At 39.2% G+C, this 27,567-nt stretch overlaps 1 protein-coding gene and 1 pseudogene across 1 annotated transcript in view; one reads left to right on the forward strand and one right to left on the reverse strand.

The window, feature by feature from the left end:
* kcnh4a (potassium voltage-gated channel, subfamily H (eag-related), member 4a) overlaps positions 1-27,567 on the forward strand; it is a 70,830-nt gene that overhangs the window by 9,925 nt on the left and 33,338 nt on the right. Inside the window, exon 2 of the mRNA XM_035406784.1 lies at positions 23,929-24,162. Coding sequence (XP_035262675.1) covers positions 23,929-24,162 — 234 coding nt within the window. The remainder of the gene's footprint in view (positions 1-23,928; positions 24,163-27,567) is intronic.
* On the reverse strand, positions 4,605-7,306 carry LOC118220747 (annotated as a pseudogene).

Genomic DNA, 27,567 nt, shown 5'->3' on the forward strand with positions numbered 1-27,567 from the left:
AATGTTTATTTTGTCAAGTGCTTGGCAATTATCCTGTCTCCATGTTCAGTTTGTGTATCTAATGAAACATACATTATTTAGCCGTGTGCTGAAAGAGGGGGGGGGGGGGGTTCACGACACTGAAAACTCAAATGTAGTTTCAAGTTTACTGAAAGGTCTTTTCCAATATAAATCCTTTTTGGAAAACCAAATTAAGAAATGTCGCATTTTCTAGGAGCAGACAGCTGGACCAGTAGGGAACCAGACCCAACACTGCAAAAGGCAGCACATTACCCAGGCTGGCTGGGCTTGGAGCACACAGATGTCTTAAAATAGCCTCCACGGTTGCCCGGGAGACCGTGTCCCTCGGTGGTGCTCGAGCACTGACAGAGATTAGTCGCCATTTCTCTGCATGTATCCACAGACAAGACACTACTGTGATTAGGCCGGTTATGTCACTTAGCACAGTGCTAATAATTTCAGTGTTTAAACATTATTCTTCCAGTACTTTCAACAGCTTTCAAAGTGAACACGCACATTAAGGTTCACTTAATGTTTTATGCCACCCTTTAGGTTTTCAAAGGAGGTATGTTTGATCAATGTTATCTTGCAGGAGGCTTTGCGTTAATCCATGCATGATGGGTTTTGTGTTCATTATTAGATCTTTAGCCTTGGGAGGTTTTTGGTTTAGCTTTGTGTATAGCCTAAAATGAATGACCAACTTTGGTTTCTTTTGGGTAAATGATTGTATTACAATAAGGCAAATTTAAAGGCCGTTGTTTCTTTATTTTTCATTTTTGAATGAATTATAAAGTACACATTATATGGTGATTTGGATCTTGTTTGGAATACTGCGAAACAAATGTCATAAATGCACAATTTCTCATTATGTGATTAATATCTTATAATAATAATGCATACATGTGAAATATTTTTCCAGTAAAATAAATTCCCTATGCCATCCTAAATGTCATGTTGGTAGAGTTACTGTAGGCCAGAACATTGCAAGTATTGGGATTGCTATATTGATTTACATTAATCTACTATTATTTTCCACAGTTTATATTGTTGAATAATATGGAGTCTAAACAATGCTATACTATGCCATTACTAATATCACTAAATAAGAACTATAAATAATTCTTGTTAAAATTGTATTATGTAATGTATACTGTTTGTTAAAATTGTTGTAAGATAATACACTATACAGTAGGGGAGGGTAGGGAAATAACAAAAGGTTTTTGTATTTGGCTCAATTCTGAAAATATTACTTGAAATAAATGAATCTTTTTTTATATATAAACAACATACATCCATGGCTACTATTACACACCACAATGAAATTTCTGGGACATAGCATTCACTCGCTATCTGACTAAAAGTACAAGCTTGATACGTCTACTTAAAAGTCTGTGTTACATTTTATCCTGTGTTAGGTTTTGCCCCACTCTCCCCTACCAAGCTTCAACAGCTTGTTGCCATTACCTTACTCAATTATAATAATGTTCTCCTGTTAAATCGTCTCCCTAAAAGGAAACAAAAATTGTGACATTTTAACATTTTGATGTTTTCCTGCTGTTGTTACAGTTGCAGTGACAAAGGGTAGCCATGATGACTTCTTCATCTTTAGATTTCAGTTAACAACTGCTGACATCTCTTCTCATACTAAATCTACTCAGATCAGATGTTTCTGCAACTAAAATAGAATTTGATTGTAGTTGTGTGCTCGCATATGCATGTATCTTTCATGAACAGTACAAGTTCAATAATGACAATGTTGAGCTTCAGGCTATTCAGGCAATGTATGATGAATATTTAATGTAAAAGTCCACTTACTGTGCATGAAATGGCTGTCTTTATGCATAGCAATGAGCTTTTCATGTGGTGGATTTTTGTGACACCTGCATTGGAACTTATAAGCCTTTTCTCCTCTTGGAGATCAGAATGTGCCCCAGGGTATCCTGGAGTAAACCTTTGGTCATTAAACCTTAAAAAAGCAGTGGAGAGAGAGAGAGATCAGGGGGATCAGGTCTCTGTCAATATTTTTTAAATGGTTTAAGTTAGCAGCCAGTCTATAGACTAGTGTGATTAGCTAGAGTGTGTGGAAAGGGCGATCTATTCTCAGTTCTGTTTTGTAATGTTCAATGGCCAAATGCATTAAAACTGCTATGCCATTAAGGCACATTAGGAATTGAAGGTTTAGTCATTTTTTTTCCAAATCTTGCAAAAGAAAATTGCCTTTCCCTTTTGTTCAATTTAAAAAATTGATTCACTAATGGCCTCTCCGGTAAGAGCAGTCTGCTTCAGCTGATTAACAAGTAGTCGCTTTGTAAGCCTCTGGTCACTTGAGACTGTCGAATAGCAGCAAGCAGCTATCTAGGTGTTCCTCTAGTTTTCAACTGCAAGTGAGTGCATCACAGTTTAAATAACCCAAAGGGGCATAATTATGGTGTGTTGTCTGGATCCTCTTTGGTTGATGACATTATGTGACTGACACGAGAGGTTCTAATTATTGACAATCAATGTCAATGGGGAATGATGTCAGCCTGCCTCAGATTAAACAGTATCTTGAAAATACTTTGTCCATTATGAATGGTCTGTATTCTCAGCAGTGGGTGCTCAGTAAAATGGTGAATGAATGGGAGGTTGTCTAATGTGCATCAAATGGCTACAATAAGGTGTAAGGGAGAATGTTTCTGTTTGAGACTGAAGTGTACAGCCTGTGGCAATTCAGTGTTGGGCATTTGAACTGTGAATCTTTTTTTTGAGATATTCATGAGTTTTTTGTTTTTGTTTTTTGGAATTCATAAAGAAATCAGCAAATGTCACTATTTGTAGCATTAATAAACCTCTTGTCTGTTCATGTTTTAAGGGCATGTTTAGTCTTGTTTCTTGAGCTGGATAACAGTATCCTGGTAATCCCTCAGTCAAAGAGTAGTTTTGTAATGCCAATTTAATGCATCACAGCAACATATAGCCTATAATCTGCATTTTAATCTGTTGCCGTATAGTCTTGCCTTGGCATCTGATTTATTTACTACCTCATTTTTTCCAGAGGCGCTGAAATTTTACAAAGTGAAAAGATTAGGATCCATACTCATTCAGACTCAATGAGATTATGTTTTCGTGACTGACCTTGGTCCTTAGTTGCCATCTGCTTTTAGTTCAGTCAAATCACTTTTACTAAAAAGCCCAAATGATAGCATGCATTGATTAAATCTATTGACATATTATGATTTATTATGGCTGGTGGGTGAATTCAAACTCAGTTGAAATGTGAAATCTTTGAACATTTGAGCATAGCAAAATCAAATTTAAAAATTCACTGCTTTTGACAGGTTCCTGAAAATAAATGTTTTGTTTTATTGCTTTTTTGAAACAATTACACAGATTGGACTACCCTGTACAAGCCTCTTTGTATTGAGCTTTGAGTGGAGGGGAGAACCAGTGGTGGTGCAAGCAATATCTGTCCAACTTAATGAGAGGTCTTTCACTCACATGTTTTTGGCCCAATAGCAGACCTTCCAGGATAACCATAATACAGTCCATGGGAAAGTAAGGTGTGCAGTCTGATAGGGCTAGGCTTTCCTATCAGCAGTGTCATCTGACGGCTGCAGGTTGAGATAACAGTTTGCCTGAACAGCCCTGATGGATAGTGTTTCTAAGGTCCACAGCTTGAATGGGGCAGAATTTAACCTGCTGGTTTTCTCGGTCACCCAGAATTCACGATTTGACAAAATGCACCTGAGACCAAAGAAGCAAATAGCAGCACAGTAGAATGTACTGCAACCACACCCCCAGTTAAAGTAGGTCTATGCCCAGCAGCTAAGAACAGAATACAATGCAGAATTTTTTAGTTCTCTTAAAATGCAAAAAGACTTTGTGCCATATCTGGCTTTTAATTGATGATTGTTCATCAGATCAATTATATATTTTATTTTAACTGTAACTTATGGCCAGCTAACATCCACCCATCCATTATCTATATCCACTTATCCTAAGTAGGGTCATGGGGGGGGGGCAATGTGTGCCGGAGCCTATCTCAGTGTGTATTGGGTGAGAGGCAGGAATACACCCTGGACAGGCCACCAATCTATTGCAGGGCACACACATCATTTACTCACACACATTCATACCTATGGGCAATTTAGAGTCTCCAATTAGCCTACCTGCATGTCTTTAGACTGTGGGAGGAGACCGGAGTACTCAGACAAAAGCCCCAGGCCAGATTCAAATTCAGGACACTCTTGCTGAGAGGGGACAGCGCTACCCACCACCGTGCCACCCACCATATAACATAAACAATCAATGTATTCATTTATCTCCCAATGCAGACTCAGTACTGAAAACCACTTACACCTGGAAACTAGAAACCATTTCACTCCAATGTCATGAATGCACAAGGAACAGGATAGAGGCTGCAGATGCTCTGATTCTGGCAGGTGGCTGTTTGAAATGCAAAAGTATTCATTTGTCTATTCTATTTCTTTTTAAAGGGACAGGTACAAGATGCAAATACAGTATACAGCTCTTTGTGTAAGTGACTGGCAGTTGATACAGTATGTGCAGTATGTGTCAGCACTGGGTCTGTCGCTGAGACATGTGACTATGACTGAGCAGCCCCTTTAGGCCAAGTGGGCCAGCTGGTGCAGTTCAAGAGTTATTTCGAGGCTGAGCAGGTGGCGGTGGGCGGCATGACACGTGGCTGCCATAGCCCGCCCCTCAACAGCGCTCCCAGCAGGCTGGGAGGAGAACAATCAAGGCACATTGATTTTAAAGGAGACCCATCCCTTTTATCAAGGCTGCGAGAATACAGCCCCTCCCCCATCCTCTGGCTTTTTACCAATCACAATTTCGCTTGGACTGGGATTATCCCTAATTACAAACCATATTTCATTCTGATAAGTGACTACATTTTTTCTGTAGTTGGTATGTCATTTTTCCAAGTGTCTCTAGCTTTGTCTTTCTGAAATCAGAGTGTGGCAGTGCCAACTGTGACCTGCAAGCTGACCCACAGGGTGAAGCAGACTTTGCTGTAGCTTTCCCCAGGGAGGGGGTGTGGGGTTGAGTCAGTGGGACAACTGTCTCATCACATACCAGTGACCCTATCCGGTCACTTGGAAGTACACAGCCTGTCTCAAAATGTTGCACATGAAGTGTCCTTCTCCAGCTCAATGTCTGTGCAACCTTATCTGATGAACTAGAGAGTGAAAAGAAGCAGATGATGACATCACCTGCGTGTAAGACGTGCATGCTCCTCTAGACCCTCCGGACAGGGACAGGGAGCTTGAAATGAGCTTGGCTAACAAACACAATTGGGCATTCATAATTGGGAAAAAATGCAGGTCAAATATGGTAAATCTGTGTAAGGACAAAGTTTTTAGGACATACCAAGTGATGATCGAATCGGTGTTGTGAGAAAAGATTAGAGAATATAATTCTTATACTTATGGCCCTGGAAAACTTTGACGTGATCACCAGGGCTGTCAACCTGAATGTTGGTAGTTTAAAGGTAGGTGGCCTTGTATTCACTCTCAGGGCTGTAGTTTTCAGAATCAATGTCGCGGGGCACATGCGTTCAGTCAATGGCACGGCATACGGGTGAACTGGGCATGGCTACTGAATGATGGTATTTTTGTGACTAGAGGCGAGATTATTATGGATTATGATGAGTATATTGGATTATGATAAATACATTATCAGTGGGTGTGTTGCATCTGAATTCACTCATAGCCAATCAAATTACGTCTTTTCATTTATTTTGAAAGCAGGGCACATTTGGTGCATTTGGATAGATTTATGTGTGGATAAACGAAAATCACAAAAACGAGTTAATCCACTACCAAAATTGTCTTTATTCATAAATGCCAGAATACTGATAATCATAATGAGTTTACATAATCATAGCCTACCCTGCTATTTACAGTTTAGTAGCCTACAGTGAGTGGTCAATATCTCTTTTATGTGATGAAACAAGTTTCACTTTCCATTCGTAAGTTACTTCAACCTACTAAATTATTTTCATTTTCACATTTGTTTGCAGATAAATTTGAGTGTAAATAGGGCAGGGCAACTTGTTAGACTCAGTGCGCAGGTGGGCCGCTCCTTTGTGCCTCATGATGAACTCGATCCAGAAGAAGGCACTGTCCAGTGGGGGGAGGGGTTTGTCTCGGTGGAGTCTGGAGAGACGCTTCATATTTCTTTGATATGAGGGATCCTGGAGTATATTTTGCAAGGCCTGCAGGAAACTCTGGCTGGTAAGCTTAGTCACATCCAGAACTTTAGCTGCCCCTCGAACCTCCAACCTCAACAGGTTCTAAAACTGGTCAAAAAACAACGGCATGCCAAGCACTGGTACGCCATGGTAGATAGCCTCATAAATTCCATTAGTACCTCCATGGGCCACAAAGACATTGACCTTAGGATGACCCAGAAGGTCATTCTGGGGTATCCACTTCACCAACAGTGTGTTGTTCCCCAGGTTCTGGGACTGCTCCCCAATGTGCCTCCAGATTACTTTCTGGGGGATCTGGGCAAATGCTGCAGCAATCTCAGATGTAATGTCAGTGGGCAAACCTTTAACTAGTGTCCCCAGTGACATGATAACTACCCCATGGTCTCCAGAGCTCTGCACAAACTCATCCAGGTCTGATGGCAGGGCCTTGGCTGGCCTACACTGGAACCCTCCAATATAGACGATATTAGGCATTGTAGGGCAGGGAAACTCAAAGACAAAATCCACCCTCATAAGCCAAATGTCGATAGACTGAAGGAGATGATAAAAGTTGATATTTGGTCCAAAGTACTGAGTACACAGTCTGTTTTAATGTGGACTAACTACAAATGTATCAATGCAGATGTTGAGGAAGTAGTGGAACATATTTTTTGTTCTTTGAGTGAAGTTCATTTTATCTGGGACTGTACACCTAGAAGTTGGAACCTATGAGACTGGGGAAGGTGCAACTATAAAATGTCCCTCCCCACTGGTAATCCAGCGAACATTGAAGACTGTGGGGAGCTGCAGTTGGTGTGCTACCAGGACCCCCCCTGGCAGACCTGGGTCCATAAGAACCAGGTCAAACTGGGTATCCTGGAGGCTCTGCATGAGCTGTTGGTTCTTGAACATCTCCACTACAAGCTGATTAGCTTGCCTGTGAATCTCTGACAGTGCAGTGAGCATTTCCCAATAGAAGGAGATGAATGTCAGGACTGATGCCCCTCTCTGCTGGATCTCCAGAATTTTGCTGAGAAAGGACACAAAGAAGTCCTGGTTCTCAATGTTTATGTCTGGAAGAGGGACAGTGATGGAGGTGTAGTGGGGCGACATCTCCTTGACATGCCAGCTGCTTGTAGACCGTACTACAGTGATGTTGTGATTCCTGGTATGGAGTCCCTCAATTAAGAGATTCATATTCACCCAGTGGCTGCCATCCATTGGGAACACCAGGATCTTCCCCGCATAGGAACCCAGGGCATTAACAAGGACAGAGATGATAAGGGCCACAAATTTGCCAACTGGCATGTTTCTCATGGCTTCCCTCTGTATGAAACATAAGAACATATACCTAAACCACTTCTCCTTGTTAGACATTAACTGAAAGCTAAAACATTTCACTGAATGTTGCATATAGATTTCATAATAAATTCATATAAAATACTTCATACACATTTTATACAAATGGCTTTTAATTTTCAAAATACCCCACTCTTTAAGAGCTACATTTACAATGACAGCTGAATGAGTAGCTATCATCCTTTTAAGAGTAGCCATCATCTGTTATCTTTTTAACCTCTTAGTGCAAAGCCCCTAGCTGAACTCAGACATTCAGTGCTATTGCAACCAAAGTACCAGTTAAAAACAGAAAACAAACGCTTTGTTTTAGTTTCATTAGTAAACGATACACGACAACTATGCCGAATACAGAGTTTCGCAGTGCCACCATTGTCGCTCTGGTCGTTCATTTAACACGCACCCTCGCCCTACAGTCTGATCTGCAACTACACCCCCGACCCAAGACATAATGGACAATATTGTCTATCTGGGCTTTCATAAAAATATTACTTCACCATTCAAAAATCGTATTCAGTCATAGCAACAAGATAAACCTGACATTAGCCCTAAGATATGGCAATACAGCAGTGAAATAACAAAATAACAAAATATACGAGACAAACGTTTTTTTTTTTTAATTATACCATGTCATTCTACAGTCAATATTTGGGACTAAATATTGAATAAATATACAACCTTACCATTGGTTTTACATGTAGAGATGTTCCTTTTGAGGCTGAGTGGTCATATATTATCTTGGGCAACCTTTTGTGTAATATACACGCATTTGTGATGCCTGGGTACCTTCCAAAATAGCTGTGAATAATACCACAAGTGTTGTTCATGGCGTTGTCGCCCTTTTTAGTACAGCCTGGCTTGATTGACAATTCATTTATTCAGTAGGTGAGAGTATAAGCTTTCTAACGATGTATAACATGTCTAATTTTGCTTTTGGAATAGCATTTTACAGGTCAGCGTATCCAAAAATTTTCTTATCATCACATTCACTCTGCGGTAGCAGTAAAAGACGTTGCACCTAATGAAACGTTGTCAACGATTTTTGGTAATTTCTTGGAAAATACTATTATTATTGAGGACTTCTGGGCATAGCTAAGCCATACGTTTGCTGATAGACCTATCGGACATCGTTTTCTGGAGCAAAACAGAAGCGGATAGAACTGTCATTGATTTACTGTCTCTGTCTTTACCTACTGAACATAGATAAAATTTCATCATTGCTATGTAAGTATTACTGCTCAAAATATTTCAGTTAAATACGTTATTTTTTGAAACTGAGTGTCTTTAAATAGGTTAGTGGTATTATATAATGTGGATATTTCACACACTGTAATGTAAGCATTAGTTAGTAGTGTAATAGTTTTTGTGATAAATGCAACAGTGATGACCACAGTGTTGGAACATTGCCAAAATATGGTGGGCTGTTGAAAATTGTTTTCATATTGTCCCATCCCCATAAACATACGAGAGTACAGAGTAAAGAAATACATACAGTTAATTGTTACACATTTAGGTACTGTACAGCATTGTGTGACAATATTTTTGCATTATGTTTAAATCTGATATAAATGTTAAACCCTTAAACGTTCATAAGCGGCTCATTTATATGCTTTACAATGGACAAAAAGCATTATATTACTTTTCGGGGAGATTTTGGATGTTTCTGGACCCCTAGCTATTTTAGACCACTGTACTGACAGAAAGCTTGTAATTCCCACTTGAAAATGATGCAACAGTGAGTTTCTTGAGTAAAAACAGTTGATTTGTAGTGAAATACATGAATATGTTGTGATTTACAGCAATGCATAATTTAGACATTTTGGGTATATTTGGAGACACTGGGTACACTGCTTAGTTTTTGCTTCATAGATCTTTAGTAGTTCTACATATCCACCCTTAGATTTTATGAACTTGTAGAAGTTTTTGATCCAGGACATGTATACTTTAACCTGCTAATATATGCAATCTCCCAGTATTTCATTGCAAACTAAAAAAAGAGCAAATTCATTTTAGATTTTTTTCCTAGACAATTGCATTTGTGGCACTTTATTTCTTCCAAAATTTAATATAAAGTAATTTCACATTTGGAGTTATAAAGCTTTAAATAGGGTACCCCTTAAATGGGCAAGGATTGGCCAGATTTGGCATGTGCGCTAAGGGGTTAAGCAGAAGAAAATCAAGCAAAAGAGAGCGGAATACTTTGTGACCATTTTCATCTTCAGAATAGTTTTATCTGCATAATGTATCAGGCTACACAAGTATGTAAGGTGTTGAGCCAGTAAAGACCCTGATTTTTAAGAATTATTTATTTACTATGAAAAAAGCATAGCATTAAATTTACTACTATAGAAGGTCAGAGGGGCATGAATGCAGGTGGTGGTGGTCGGTGATATTAGGATACACAAAAGTAGTTCCAGTAGCAAGCCTTAGCTTTAGCTTATATCATTACATTTTCCACATGAGAGAACTTACATCGAATGCTCTTAAGCTCGGAAACTGCTAGCACAAACGGAGCTGTGGTGTGAAACCTTATGGAAGGCTAACAGCAGAAAAGAAAGCAATGGGCAGATTTTTGCGGTCCGAACTACAGGAGTGAGCCATAAATATGTCATGTGGCCAGTCTGGCCACTCTAGCTAGGAAACAAACTTTCTGTTCATGAAGGTCTGAGGGGGAAAAACAACCTTGCGCGACAGAGTACCCCCAGTATCACACAGCTTCCTACAGGCCTTACTTTTTTACTTTTTCAGAAAAATATTTCCATCATTACATATTGTGCATGTATAAGAATGCGATGTTGTTTAAAAAGTCGAAACAAAAAAAAACTGTACCTTGAGTCACCAGATTCACAATAGTTGTGCTTTTAGCCCCTTTAGCTTAGCAGACCCAGCCACTTTCGCTGAACAGGATTTGTTCTCCAAGCCTGAGCAATCATTGTGGAACGTGAGGGAGATACTGTAACACAAAGGGAAACAAACTTGCACTTCAAAATGGTGCACGGCAAGCCATTAGCCAGTGACTGCCTCCATACCAAGGCTAATGTCCGCCCACAGGTTCATCCCTTTTTCCCCCTCAACCCAAAAAGCAGAGCAAACATTTCCTCACTCAGGGCCCAGGAGAAATACAGATGGTCAGGACAGGATTAAAAGCTAAGCTGCAAAAACCTGATGCTGGAGGAGTTTAGGAGTGAAGGATTCCTCTTACCACAATAAATAAATTAAATCCTAATTTCTTTTCCTTCCCCCATGACTGAGAAATGCATACTCTTCTGAATGTGGGAAAAGCGCATATATGAGAAATATCAAATGAAGATGGAAGAACACAAACTTACGTACTGTCTGTTGGGAAAAATATTTCTTATATATTCTAAACATGCACAATCGTGATGCTCAACAATAAGATTTCTTTTCCTGAATCAATGTAGCAGGGCGCATGAGTGCAGTCAACAGTGCGGTATTGATACAGTGGGCGTGGCTGCTGAATGTTGGTATTTTCATGACTAGAGGCAAGGAGTGCACAGCTCAAAGAGTGTGGCGTGTCGACAATGGGCCAGATTATGATGAATATATTATCAGTGGGTGTATTGCAGCTGAATTCACTCATAACTAATCAATTGACCTCTTTTCATTCCCTTTAGGACCACGGTGCAAAGCACCCAGGCATACTGTCAATTTCCATGGTCTACTACTGCCATCCAGACATCTATTTGCATTGGTATCACTAAAAAATGTACACTGCCCCTCTAATAATGCCTTTATTTCTCAACATAAGGTCTAAAATTGCAAATTAAACTTGTACCAAGTGCTTAATGAGTACACATTGGCCGATACCTAATAATATTGCGTGCTGCTGTCCATAATTTTTAAAAGTAAAATCCAACCGTTTATTTTTTGAGACCAGAATGTTAATAATCATAATGAGATGTGCAAAGCATAGCCTCGACTACTATTTACAGTTCTGTAGCTCACAGTGAAGAGTCCATTTCTTTTCTATGAGATTAGAAGCAGTATTTTAACATGTTTCTATCCCGATAGTTAGGTTACGCCATCTAACCAGCTAACCCATAGTGAATGCCAGACCAACATGGTACAATGTGAAGCCATCCATCCATCCATCCATTATCTATACCCACTTATCCTGAGCAGGGTTGCAGGGGTTGCTGGAGCCTATCCCAGCATGCATTGGGTGAGAGGCAGGAATAAACCCTGGACAGGCCGCCAATCTATCGCAGGGCCAATGTGAAGCCAGTTCAAGCAAAAAATTATAGATTGTCCAAAAGAAACAGACACTTCAGCAACACACCTGCTTTGTTTGCCATATAGGAGCTAGCCAGTTGGAGCAGGCAATGCAATTGAGTTAGAGATAACTAACTGGGTATATGAGACTGAATACAAGTGCCAAGTTTATGCCCACCTTGCACAAGTGCTGTACATATATGCATTGTTGACACCGCAGGTATAACAGGGGCAGGCCACAATCATCTTGATACTTTCCTCCTGTGTCACTAGGTAATTGGCATCACAGATTAGCTGAATGTTAATGGAGCGGACCCCCTTTCGATTTACACAGGTGTGTGCTTGGGTAGAAGGAGCACGCAGTTGTACATGTCTGCAATTGATGGTACCCATAACCCTGGGAAATCCACATTTGCTCCGACATTCTAGCTTAGTTTTGAGCTGGCAATCAGAGGATGAAGGAAACTGGCATGTTGGATTAGAGTTGAACAAACTGCATGAATAGCTGAATCGACATTACTCTGGCTCACAATAGCCACCAAACTCATAGTAAGCTGGAATAAATCAGTGGTTAGAAAGGCAAGGACCACTGTTACAGTACTTTGAGTGCAATTGGGAGCATTCAGGAACCTTCCGTGTTGCCCTTGTTGTCATCTGCAAATATTCCACAGACCTTCTGCAGCACTGCATGGAATGGATGCAGCATTTTTTGGCACTCCTCCTCAGTCAGGTCACAGAAGGTATGCCAATGCTTAAAAATCCAGGTTTTATAAATTCTGCACCTGTGGCCGGTAATTATGTACTCCATTATTCTTGCAAATTGAAATCAAGAATAATGTATGACCAAAGAAATCGCACCTTTTTCTGTCTTATCAAACAGACTAATCCTTGTCCTGAGGAATTTGGCAAATCTTCCACCATTTTTATATTATGCCTGATACTGATACATATGGAGGTGTAACCTGCCTAATTGGTCATTTGTTAAGCATTTTATGAAGATAACTTTTTTATATTCACATTAATTTTTTACTTGGTGCATCATGGTGTACATACACTACAGACACATAATTTTAATTAAAAGTTCAAGTTGCGTTTATTGTCATTCTTCTCATTACCAATGGGTGTAAGTAAAAGTATGGAATACAGTACCCCTGAGACCAATGTTCAGTATATGAACACCCATAATCCAATAAAAACCTAAATAAATATGGGAATTAAACTGATAAAAAAGAAAAACACAATGGATAATAAATTGAAAGTATGCATTTTATTTTTGCTTATGGGATTTATATCAAAGTAAAATTGGACAGCATATGATCCACAAAAAAGTTGATTGACTTTTGAATAGTCTGTGATCATGCACTCATTGCATGGGAAAGCCCCAAAATTAACATTCTGCCCTACACTGGGTTGTGATTTTGCGCTTTACGCCTAGTCTGAGCAGGCGGGTGGCGATAGTGCAAAGTGCAGACCATGCTGACCAAAAAATTGCAATAAGCTGCACTAGAATTGTGGTCCATGGCTCAGTCTTGACTGACAACCCCCACCAGCTCCTCCTACTTTGGTGCAAGGCGAGTCAGGAAATTACCTAAAGGTTCTAGTGCATCACAAGCCACAATGAAAATACCACTTTTCCAGGGCTACAGCTCGCAACACGCCATGCGTCGGCCAGAAAAATAGAGCCCTGAGTGTTCTTTAATGCTAAAAAGATTATGTGACACTCTTCTGTGTAGGTGCCAACAAAGTGAAATATGGATGTACATGGATGTGAGAGCATTTACCCCCAGGGGCTTCGAGCATTGTTGGAAGACGTTGCATTTTAAGAAATGGCGCTCTCTTTGTTCAATTTGACGAGAATCAGTCTGACTTTATCCAGTGGTTTTAGAAGGCAGAATTCATCATACTATAAACTCAAGCAGTTGATGATGAGTGCATATTAGATACTGGCAGAACAGATTCACTGCACAGACAAAAAAATAAACAATCGATGTCTTCAATTCAATCAATTCAACAAAGTAGCAGAAATCCTTGTATAATAGTTCTGCCTTGACCAACTGAAACAGAAAACACAGTTCATTCAACTAGCCCATAAATTTCTGAAGGCAATCAGCATTTTTACCCAAAACAAGTTTGCAATCAGAATGTAGCAAACCTCCCACATGATTCAAAGGATGGAAGGCCAGAAGGCGATTGTCATTACTATTTCTGTTGATGCCGAGAGCAATGTACCTTCTTTCGGGAAGTTTTAAAAATATGAACATTCCATGAAAGAAGAAACAGTAGAACAGTTTAGAGATTTAGAGCTTTGGGGTTTTTCTTTACTTGAATGTGTGAATTGTGTGTGAGCTTTTATTTATTGCCTATTTTACATTTTTTCCTTACAATTTTTAAAACTGCTTTAAATCAATACTGCATCCCCTGAAAGACCACTCATTTTTAAATGTAAACTTGTGAACATTAAAAAATTGCTGCATTGTATAATACACTTAACAACATGTGACCAACATAAACTTTGCATTGTCATTCTACTCATGTACCTTATTGAGTGATATTATAATGATTAATTGATGGTTTCCACAATTATTTAATTGCTTGTTTGACTTGTGGCTTGAAACAGAGACTATATTTTGTATGCATATCAGCGGAGGGCTGAATGCATACAAAATAAAAGCCCATATTTTTCTAGAGGCTACTTACACAATGTTATTCTTTGAAGGGATGAATATAATAGGTTCTTCATGTATTATCATTTAGAATTACTGCCTGAAAGGGTTAATCATGGAAGCGTACTTTAATGAGGGTTGCATAACTGTGTTGGTGAATATATTTTGGGAGAGCCAAGTCATGGATGGATTTTAGTTCACACTTTTATATTTATCACCTTCATTTATCTGTTTTTTCAAGTAACCTTTTCACACCACACCACATTAAAGCAAGCCCCCAATAGAGAGACACAAACAAGAAAAAAGGTTTAAATGGAGCAAAAGACATGCAGTATTTAAGTACAGAAGCAGGGCTCATTAGATAATGGCTGTGTGGATCTCCTTAGTCAAAAGGGCTGCATATAGTTGGAAAGGGTTTCGCCATCCTAAATGATGTCCTTTCGGCATCACTTTCACTCACCATGTTTCCCCACATTTTTATATAATTATGGTAGCTACACACAAATGCATTTTTTTTATGACTGGGCACTATTCCGTGTGCTTTCTTGCAATCTGTCTAATTATAGCATTGGTTAAATATATTTCTTGGTTGTCATGGGGACAGAGAATTTACCAAAGTGATGGTGACTATCATTTTATTTTCTGCACTGAGTCAACGTAGGAGGTGAGCATGTAGTCTGCAAACATACGCGACAGTGATGTTTCTAAATCTGTAAAGGAAGGCAATACCCAAACTGAACGTATCTGCATATAAAAGACAGCCATCAAGGACATGATTCATTGCTCAACGTATTCATGTCCTTTTGGATTTAATCGGCTCACATCAAAGAAGCAGGTTGCGTGATGTTGCTTTGAATGTTGAGACATGGATATCACCATCAGCCCCCTTGCCCAATCCATAGGAATCTATGATGCCTTAACATCTGGAGAACAAGTCAGCATTAGTGCAGCACCAGCCTTCAGCAGATTACTTGTGTGTGCTGCAGATGTGTAATTAAAATATATGTCATAGATGCAAAGGTCTAAGCATGATCTATAAGAGGATTATAGCCAAGAAATAAGTATTGCAAAATCATATGTGTGCTCTGTGTCTGGTGGACGACATACACTTTCAGGTTGGAAAAACAAGGTTTTTACAGAATAAATTTTACTTATTTATTGACTTATTTATTTATTTTGCCATTTTAGGATGCTGGCTCTGTATGAGTGTTTCTCTGATTGCCATCAGATTTCTGATAGATGACTCCCATTCAAAGCCTGGCTCTGATGTTCAGTCAGCATGGATTCAGCCACTTAGCCCAACCCGGAAACAAGGGAAACAGTAATGCAGTAATCCCAGCACTGCACAGGTTCAATTGTAAATATGAAAATATAGATATGCGGTTATTTTTGGAATATGTGCTTGTGTGTTCTTTATTGGTAAGACTAGGTGTATGGTAGATGACAGTTGAAAGGGTTGCTTGAGGATGATCAGACTCATAGTACAGTACAGCAGACAGCTAATAAACAGAATTGGAGACACTGAGATATTATTAAACCCTGATTTATAGCCTCCCTGCTTTGTGACCCAATTGGGCGACAGATGTGGGGTTGCTGTATAGAGTACGTGCCAAGATGCTAAGCCCCTGGGCAGCAAAAGCTAAAGGAACAAGGAATAAATGAGGTAAAACTTGTAGCGAGGCCAAATTAAATTACAGCCGGTGGTGTTAAAAGTTTTTCCTCCAACATTTTATCTCTACTGTTACACAACTCGTAGTTCCAAGAAATTGGAACAAATTATTAGGGCTCTGTCTATAATATTCAAAACAAGAGAACACATCTCTCAAACTATATGAGGCAATAATAGGTTTTTAACTGTTGTATCAGTTATTAAAAGCATGTGTCTCGGGTTATCATCATATGTGAACCAGGAATGTGACTTAAAACATACTCCCGAACTAAGGCTAATAGATTAGACATAAACATTAAGTTACTCAAGAAACAGCTATTTATTATTGAGTGAAGACATGCAATAATATCAGATACAAGTGTAAGGCCATATTTACCACCTTGGTTTTGTTTATTTCATGCACCTGATATTACAAGTCTTTAATATTAACAAAAGTATGTAAGAAGCACAGAATTATGAGGATGGGGTGTGGCACAGTGGGTAAGGAACTGGGCTTATAACCGAAAGGTCGCCGGTTCGATTCCCGGGTAAGGACACTGCCGTTGTACCCTTGAGCAAGGTACTTAACCTGCATTGCTTCAGTATATATATCCAGCTGTATAAATGGATACAATGTAAAAATGCTATGTAAAAAGTTGTGTAAGTCGCTCTGGATAAGAGCGTCTGCTAAATGCCTGTAATGTAATGTAATGTAATGTAATTATAAACTGTTTACTAGCAATAACATGACTTAAAGAGTGATATTGAGATTGTAATATACCTGGGTAATGGAACATAGATCATCATTGTATTTTTACAGTGAGGGATCTCAGGAATAGTAGTGTTGTAGAATACTACATTATATGCAATAATAATGGTGCTTACCGTCAGTTAGTATTTCCTCTATGGTGTTACTCTCCAAGTGATATTGTCACATAACATATTTATGATGTCTTAGATATAATTTTTTCTAAAGAAGAGAGAATGATATGAACAGCCACTCAGTATTTCTGACAAACTGTAGTAATTAACAGAGAATGAACAGTTTGAACATTATCACAGCCCCCAGTTTCAATATTTACTCACGAAGAGTGACTGTTTATTCAAAGAACCACAAGAAGAGTGCACTTGGCAAATATCCCACTGTCAGCACTGTAATCCTTGTGGTTCTGAATGAAGTAGGCTGGAAGATTGCTCCATAGGCCTTTAGGGTGAAGCATCCTCTCAGTGTGGCATTTATTAGTGTGACACCAGCTCCACCACAAACAATCAGCAGCTGCCATTTATCTGCTTATCAGTCCCCAGGGCTCAATTGTTGCTGCTGAAATGAGCCCGGTCCATATTCCCGCAAGAAAAATGTAAATAGTTGAACTGCGTAATGGCCTTCAGATGAATCCTGGTCGTTTGCTTATGTTTTTAAATCAGGATTTCTCGGTTTTTAAATCAGTGACAGAAATCGGTGCTTTTGACAAGTTATATTTTTTGAGAGGCGTAGTCTGACTCACAGGATATAGACTGTGGGTATAAGCCTGCCATTGGCCGACTATTTCAGTCGGAATTCTCCTTCCCTTCCGCTATCTGCGTGTTACCGTTTTCAAGGGCACCGTCGCTGCATCCTGGGCTTAGTGCCGCCCAAGACGATTGTGATTGGTTTAAAGAAACAAGTTATATTTTTTGAGAGGTGTAGTCTGACTCACAGGATATAGACTGTGGGTATAAGCCTGCCATTGGCCGACTATTTCAGTCGAAATTCTCCTTCCCTTCCGCTATCTGTGTGTTACCATTTTCAAGGGCACCGTCGCTGCATCCTGGGCTTAGCGCCGCCCAAGGCGATTGTGATTGGTTTAAAGAAATACAAACAACCCAGAGCGTTTTTTTCCCCTATACCCAGAATGATAATGGCTTGAGCCAGACCTTTCTACAATTGCTGACACAGCACTGAAACAAAGTGTGGAGATAGGTCTGGCTATGCGAGACTATATGAGGCGTAATGGGTGTATGCCTAAGCCATATTGATATTTCCCCACAAAAATATCTTCATCACAGTTTAAATGAGGTCACATACTCATTTTACTATTTTTTTATATTATTAGTTTTATTTATTTACCTAAGCCACATATCCTCAAATAGTTTAACCACAGGTACTGAATAGATAAGGCAGTTTAACTTGTTGAAAAAAAGTGAGAGCTCCGAATTCATTGACTGATACGAATAAAAATCTTATGTGACTGTTTGAAATTACTGGATCATGGGAATACGTAATAGTTCCATCCATTGAGGGGTTTAGGAAGTGTTGTTGTCCTCACTGTCCTCTCATTCACCTCTCCCAAAATGAATCAAACAGGATGAGTCCACCTATAATGCTAGATCATGTAAGCCCTTAACACATGGTTAATTGGACTCATCAAGCCTGAAAACTGATCCAAAGGATTGAGATGGAAGATCTCAGGCAGCTTGGCTGCTTATCCTGGGGCTTAGTCCCCAAACTACGAAGGACAGCGGAGTCTTTCTTAGACTTCTGTGTTTATTAGACTGGATTTCACAATACTGCTGCTGGATTATTGAAAGCAGTCACAGGTGAGATTTCTAGTTGAGTAAATGCTATGTGAGCCAACAGCTCTCGCAGTTCAGGGTGTCAAGCAGACAGCCTGCCAGAAGCAGAAAATGACACTCCCTGACTGTTGTCAAGGTAATGGATTCGCCGGCTGCGCTTTCTTATGCAACCGAGTTCCTAAGCGGCTGTTTGTTGCCGCTCAAATCTCCCGTCTCTCTTGCTGGCTGACACTGCTCTCAAATCCCCACCAGATTACATCCTGTTGGAGACGACCAATTAAAGCATTCGGTCAATGATTTTGCAATCTCCGATTTTCCTTTGTTGTGTACTTCTTGCCCATTCACTGGTTGAGGAAGCAAGCTCCTGGGATTTCAACGTCCATCTGCTCTGTTTAATACCCCAGTATCCAGACTATTTTTTCCTTTAATCAAAGAAATATGCCTTTATTCATCTATCGCAGAGTCTTGAGCACTAATTGCTGCCTCTCTTCTCAGTTGCTTCATTTGGGATCCTCCTCACATCCAACTCTGGAATCATGCAGTGGGCTTCTTTATCCTGGTGCACAGTGCCATATATTAACCCCTTCATGCAGATGCCAAATCTGGCCATTCATTTAGGCAGTGTTCTATTTATGGTTTTATAACTCCATATGTGAACACCACAGAAAATGGCTCAAATGAAGCAAGGCACTTGTGCCATTTACAATAGTAACTTAGATTAGTTTATATTCATATTTTAGGTGGGAAAAAAGTGCCACACTTGGCGAAAATGCACAGATTAAATTGTTCTCCTTTAATCTGAAATGAAATACTGAGAGCCACGTTTCCTGGATTATAAAATCCTTGATCACGTGTGCAAGGGTGATATGCTGAACTACTAAAGACATACAAAGCAAAAAGTAAGCAGTGTCCCTGGTGTCTTCAAATCTATCCAAAATGGCTAAATTGTGCGTTGCTGTACATCATAACATAATTATGTATTTCACTACAAATCAACCATCGTGACTCATGAAACTCACTTTTCCATCTTTTCATGGGTATATGGGTCTAAGATATCTAGACACCAAAAACCTATCCAAAAACCTCTCATAAAATGAATAAAATGCTTTTTGTCCATTACGAAGTATATCAATTTGATGGTTTAAGATGTAGTATTGAAATCTCTTTGAAAAATAATGCAAAGGTATTGTGACACCTTTTTTTTATATTTTGTTCTGTACTCTACTGTATGTAGAGTAAAACAAATGTTACTATTTATGATCACTCCAAGGGAAATTTCACATTCATCTAGCACATATCAGCAAACAGTAAATTTGTATTATTTCCCATGTCCTAATTGACAGTACAGCCCATGGAGATAACCCACATTATTTAGAGTAAGATTACAATAAAAAAAATATTCCACCAGCAGAAAAATGTTGTCGATGTTCTAGTTTCACTGTAAACCAGTGCATGAAATATAACACATGACTGAACCACTATGTCTGCTTATACTACAGTATGTGAAATGCCTACATTAAAGAATAGCACAAACCTCTTGAAAAACACTGAATTTAATTGTGGGTGATATGAACAAAGCAGGCCACTATAAGCTACTGCCCAAGGTATACTAGTAATGGCCCTATACTAACATCTGTTAGTTAGCCCCAGTACAATTACGCTGAGCATTATTAGCTCACTAGACTTTATGCTTCCTCCTCCTCTTCTGACCCATTCTCCAAATCCATGCCAGCATGGTGAAAATGCTTTTTTTTTTGCTTTAGGCATGCTGAGGAGTTGGCAACATTAGTAAAATCTTCCAAAAACCAAAGGACAACAACAAATGCACCTCAAAAGAAAAGTGTAGGACATTATTGTTTACGCTCCCAGCAACTATTCTTCCTTTCCGTCCCCCAAAGCCTGCACAGAATTGGGAAAAGGAGCTTTTATGTATGCTGCTCCGTTCGCTTTGAATATGTTGCAGAAGGTTTTAAATCTCCAGGAGCAGGTCTTACCAGGAGCTTTTAAGTCTAGGGTGAGGGATTTGGAGGCAGGTACAACAGGCTGTTGATGTTTTGTGTAAACTTGCTTCTGTGTGATCTTGTACTAGAATGATGGCTTTCTAATTTTTGCTACTGTGATTTTCTTTTGCCTGTTTTTTTGCCTTATCGTCTATAATCTTTATTGTCTATAACTTGTTTTATATTGTCCATCTGCAAACATGTTATATGTACTGCTGCCTGTCTTGGCCAGGGCACTCTTGAAAAAGAGTTTTTAAATCTCAGTGACGGTTTCCTGGTTAAATAAATGTTCAATGAACATGGTCAACCTACTTGACAATGGTGTCATTTACAGAGTTTGTTATTTCATAGCTTGGTTTCAGGAGCACTGAATGTCTGAGTTGAGCACTCTCAGGATGCCGCCATCCTGGCCACTAGGGGGTTTGCATGAAGGGGCTAAAATGAATTATATTTGTTTGGTATATCTCAGCACTGCATGAGAAAAGAGTGGAGTTCTTCTTTGCCTGTAAGTAAAGAAGAAGCATTTTGTAATAGTGGTAATGTTACCATTCCGTTGTGGATTTCAAGGTTGGAGATACCCAAGGAGAGACTATTAAATTTAAGTTAAATGGGGTGCCTATTACAGCAGTCTCCTACTGGATGTGAAAATGGCATCTTGGACTCTGTGGATTTTGGACTGAATGGAGTGCCTTGCACGGATGATTGGAAAGGAACAGGTGATATAGGGCAGATCATGCGGGGACAGTTCTGTCAATTAGGACCAGCCGGGCAGCTCTTTGCATCATTTAGAACCAGGCCTAGCCATTTAGAACCAGGAGGGCTAAATATAGGTGTCTTGAAAATGCAGCATATCCATGATTCTGCACCCTGGGGAATGGCTTATGCAAGATGAGTATGCAAGTATGTGTGAAGCTTCAGATTGCCTGTTCATGTGTGTGAATGCTGCAAGACAAAATATGCATGGGTGTTAGGCTGTGTGTTATACATTGCGAGTCATCATCTAGCAGACCTTAAATTTCCCAGGTCTCCCATATACAAACTTACTGACCGGGCAGTTTTCTGGCCTTCGCTGTCCTGGATATATAGACTGTAGCCTGCTGTCCTGACATTTGGAGGTCATTGCATTAGCTGTAGATCTCCCCACCTCGTCTCCTTATCCGACAGCTGCTGTTAAAGAGACATGCCAAGTTATTTTTGCCCCATTGCCAGGTTTCCCGTGGATTTATAAAATACGGAACTTGGATTTTCTCCCATTCCATGTTTTGTTCCATGGCTGTGCAGTAAGCAAGAAATTTTATCAGGTATGGACTGTTGTATGATATGTCCCATTATATACCTGTTAATTGCACCTGGGCATAGTTGATATGGGGTTAGGAGAGAAACCACATTAGACCTGTAGTCCCTGCATAATGACTTCGCTCACCTCAAAAATTGTGAATGGCAGGTGAAGGTAGGGTATTTGCTGTAAGAAAAGTGAAATCTCTTGTACTTGGTTGTACATGGATGATTTCATTCGTATGTTGATGGCAGAATTGCTGCAATCATGCAGAATGTATGTATATTGACAAAAACATTTGCAACAATCACTTCAAGTGGATTTTCCTACAATGCGCTATAGAGGATTAACATCAAACTAAAAGCTAGCTTTGTAGGGGTAGTTGATGTTTGTGGCTTCATTTGGTAAACAAATGGCAAGCACTAATGGGGTCTGGCATTACCATTTTCAAAAGCAAACTCAGTTTGTAATTGTCTGTTCACATTGTTTGCAACCATGAGACATAGAGCAGCCAAGCACAAGGAGGAGCTTCAATTACCTCTCAACTGAATGAATGCAACCAAATGAGATGCCTTCCCATTGTATTTCACAGACAATTTGAACATCTTCCATTCGAAAACAAACAGAAATTTGTCTACTGAGCTTGAAAGGAAAGAATAAATCCAGTCATGTTTTTTTCCGCACACAAACGGTACCCACACTAGTCTCAACAATGTATGTTCACACAGTCTCTCTCTCTCTTTCTCTCTCTCTCTCTCTTTCTGTCTGTCTTACACCCCCAAACCCCCCTCCCCCCCACCCCCCACCCACACACACACCCAAAAAGAATAATAATTCAGTGAGCACGACTCAAGATGAGCTTGAGGTGGTGGAGCTTTGTGATTTGATTTTTAATTTTTCAAAATTGAATTAGCTAGTGAGAGTGAGAGAGGAAGGGGAGAGAGGACTGATTTGGAAATATCTTGCCTGTTAAGTGTGATTTTATTATCGACTGACAATAACCATGACAACATTAAAATTGTACATTTTGGAATACTTATTGTTTAGCCTCGTGTTCAGTGCTGTCACAATTGACTTGAACTGTGAAAGAAATGCTGGAAATTTAATTTTGGGCACAACCAATGGAAATACACATGAGCACTGTAACAATGGCATGCTAATTACCACAATGAAAACTACACAAACATCCTCATATATGCTTCTTATTAATATTTTATGGAGAGACTTGAGACATGAATTTGTGTACCCAATACACAAAGTGAAAATTATACAGCTGATGTACATGTCAGAATTTTTATCATTGACATTCTGAATGCAATAAAGCAATCATTACAGAATGATATTATAATAGATATTGCTTATGTTTCCTCCATAGCTAGTAGATTTATAAATGCGTTAATTTGTCTGTCACCCTTGGATATCTTAACACCACACTCAGGGCTTCAGCTATAAATTCTTGGATCCCAAATATACAATATGCAAAATATATTGGTAGGGCCCTCACCATGTATTTTGTAACAAATTAAAAGTAGTTACTCCCGGTAGCCGAGCTCCCCTCGGACCTGGGCCTGGGGCAAAGTGTTCCAGTTGTCCCATCCTATCGGTGGCCCTGACCACACTGATATGCTCATGTTGACCTGAAACAGGGCTGACAGACCCCAGTGCTTAGGGGCCACTGTGACTGCTGGTGTTTGATGTTACAGCACTTAAATGATTTATTCAAGTTGCTGATTGTCTAGAGTCCACACACTTTGTTTTCTGAGAGAAATCACAAAACTTAGACACTGTGTTTGACATCCCTCTCCATCAATAAAATGTTGTAAATAGTTTATAATCTATGAATTAATGATTTATTAAACATTAGTATATAGACTGTAGTGTTACATCTGTTCAGGGCCAGGGCAAAAGTAAGATTATTTCCAGTAGAATGGCTGTAAGTTCCTAAAATATGAATAAAGCTATTTTAGTAGGGAACTGATTTCTCGTTGTCCTTTTGCCTTCCACAGACAGCAACTTCCTGCTGGGAAATGCACAGGGGCATCGTGGGTACCCTATCGTGTATTGCTCAGATGGCTTCTGCGAGCTCACAGGCTTTGTGCGCACTGAGGTCATGCAGAAGAACTGCAGCTGTCGCTTCCTGTATGGGGCGGAGACCAGTGAGCACGTAGCCATGCAGATGGAGAAAGCGCTGGAAGGGCGAGAAGAGTACCAGGCTGAGGTGAAGTTCTACAAGAAAAACGGTGAGGCAATCCATTCCAGGGGAATTAACCTTTGGTTGGTTACCATGTACAGTATGATCTTGCCAGTGGTTTTGACCTTGGGTGCATCCTCTGGATTCTTCTTAAAAATAATGTTTTTAATTTACTTTTTTAACTAACTTACAAAACAGGCTTTTTGAGTCTTTAGGAATGCTTTCAGGAGTTGATGAATGTCATGAGGGAAAGAAAATAGTCTGAGACAAGTAAAACTAGTACATGCTGCTCTCCTTAAAGAACTAATGGTACATTGTTGATGGGGGTCTGCTCCCTCCGGCATTAACATTTTGAACATTGTGAAGCGTTTACTCTTTCCCTTTGCCTTTTTTGCGTGGCTTAATCTGTAGCCGGTTGATTTGATGGCGAGGTACTGAAATCAGAGGGGACGTAGTAAAACTTGATAAACTGGACTATCTTAACTGACCCTCAACCTCTTAATCGACCCTCTTCTCCCCTGTAGACAAGCACTTGTAAAATAGTAATAGCGTGCGCACTTGAGAACATGGTGAAGTATGCGAGGTCTGCAGGGGAGACATGGGCTAGGGAGTTATATTCATCTGACAAGTTTTTAATGAGCTGCCAGAAGTTCAAACCAGGGCCGGTGCATATTGTGCATTCCCTACCTGCCGAGCTGTTCTGACAGGATCACTAATGAATCAGCCACAATCAATGCCAGCAATGCGTTCCTGGATTTCCACTAAGCAAAGAATGTTATTTGGACCCATGATAACATCATGGCTGCTTGTGTAATGACTGCTGCATGATGATTCTAATGGTTCTATGACACAGTGTGCTGGGCTTGTTGTATGGATTATCACGTGTGACAATTAAGGTGCAATTCCTCTCAAAATGTGAAAATGGATATATATTGTCATATTGTTCCTTCGCATTATGTAATTTCTTTTGTATTAGAAATCAGATGCTTTATTTCTGAACCAGAGAATATCAAACCCAGAGCCTGGTACATCACAATTTTGAAAAGTCATAGAAATATGAATGCCTCTGATGACCAAATAAGCTGAATATATTACTTCCATGAATGACATTGCTGATAATATACATACAGTATATACTCATACTGAACTGTGTCTACACTTGGTAAGGTTAGTTGTAATAGCACTCAAACATTAAACTTTGGAACTGAAATTGAGTACTGTAAAATGGCAAGTGTACACAGGACAGATACAAACACATTGTTTTGACAGGTTGTCTGGGATTGTATTAGGAGATTCAATCTAAAGGATGTGCATCACACCAAACAATATTTTAAGCTATCCACCAGTTTCTCTCTTCATGCACAGGCTATATGGCCCAGGCTACATGTCTGTGTATGTCATCACATTTCATTATACTACATTCATAGTGAGCTAGTTATGCTAACTTGATGGTTAGCTGACATCCTTTTAACACAAGCTGGGCTAGCACAAACTTTTTCAATGTTCAAAAATACACTTGACGCACCATTAGTGAACTCGAAGTTTAAATCATTGTATACCTGGCATGCTTTCCAATTGGCTGATTGGAGCTACTAATGCACAACGTGTTTCATCACAATTTACTTACTTTTCTTGTATGCTCCACAGTAACAATAGATTGCTCCACAGTAACAATTTTATTTCAACTCACAGGTGTTGGTTTTGATCACAATCCTTACTAGACAAGTGATTACAAAGGGAACACAGCACAGCAAAACCTTTGCTTGATGTTGATTGGCGATTGGATAATTAGCAGAGTTTTAACTAAATGACACATAATTGCGATACAAAGGTTGTTACAGAGGTTGTTTGACTGTCAATCCAATTTGGCAAGTAATGCATACAGAGTTTTCTTGAGTCACTTTCTAAGAAGGTGCAATAATGTAGGATGATTTCTGCTTACATCACCATCTGCTTACTTTCTGTCAAGCATTGTAGTCTATTTTGTCGAATAGCATCCTATGCTTTTGGACAATTGCCCTGCTTTAAGAGGCACAACCTCTGTTACCCACAAATTGCTTTGATTAAATGACTAAAAAGAGTTAAATTCTTAAAAGAATACATTTTCTATAAACTACAATCAAAATTGTGGAGGTATAGGTTACTTTGCAGGAGCTTTACACAGAGGTACAAACCATACAAGAAGTGTTAAGCAACCCGCATTGCATATAAAACCCATACATGTTAATGCATATTTCACATACATACATTTGACATACTGCCCATCCCTCTTATTATAGTGCAGAATTAATGTGTTTTGAAGTGTATAGGCCATAACATACGAGCAAATATTTTTGCCTTGAATAATAATGATATTCACAGAAATATTTCTGAGAAATCCATTTCAAACAATAATCCTTTTTCTCTTCAAGTTGCATTTGTTAACTGACAGAGATGTGTATTGTGACAAACTTTGTTGTAGAGCCATATAAGATATTTAGAGAATTGCCTGGGGTCATGATATTTCTCTGCATTTAGTTGAACAAAGAATATGCATAACAAAACTGCCCAAATTCAGGTAGTACTGAGGTGAATTTGAGGAAATGATGGGTAGCAGTGTGTAGCTACAACTGTATTGCAAGTGTGTGAGCTTTAAAATATGCATTTGGTAAGTGTAAGGAAAAAACACCAAAGCTGCTTAAATACACATTCTGTTCAGTTGCTCATTGTGTATTGGTACTCAAAACATTTCAAATGATTTATTTGAATAATGTTTTTAGCATTGCATTCTATTGTTTGTCTTTAAAATATTGCATGCAGTTACATAGTTACATAATCCATTTGGTCACTCGTATATAAGTATTTTCTAGTGTTAATGCCTGAAGAAACAATCTCAGAGGATTCTTGCAGACTAGAGTTTATGTGAAAATTGCAATGTGATTGGGGCATATTGAGGTTATCATAATTACCACATGAAATCCCTTAAGGTAGGAGTGAGCCTAGTTAGCTAAACAAGGTTCCATCATTGAAAAGTTACAGCATCGGTCAATCTGCTAACATTGGACTCATAACTGATGTTTCCTGATCAAACAAATGCAAGGATGTCTGGACAATAAGCACTGAAGTTCCTCTGAAAGTGAATTGAAAAATTCAGACTGACACAACTCACATGAAATACCAAAGAACCAAAAAGCAAAGAAATTACTAAAATAAAAAAGAGTTTTTGGACCCAACCAATTATTTTAATGTGCATTTATTCCAACTAAGTTGTTTTGCTAAAATAAATAGGTTGTTTGGTCATCAGAGACCCTCCGAATTGAACAGGATTGACCTTCTGAGAAAGAGAAATATCTCTTTTTAACAAACAGTAATGAGCAAGAGAGAGTTTATGTCCAGGCTTTAAAAAAAAAAAACTTTTTAGTTTACAAAAGCCATGTTGTGTAAAATAGAGAAAGAAAGAAGCTCTATCTATTCT

This window comes from Anguilla anguilla, chromosome 2, assembly GCF_013347855.1.
Source record: "Anguilla anguilla isolate fAngAng1 chromosome 2, fAngAng1.pri, whole genome shotgun sequence".
Taxonomy (NCBI): Eukaryota; Metazoa; Chordata; class Actinopteri; order Anguilliformes; family Anguillidae; genus Anguilla; species Anguilla anguilla.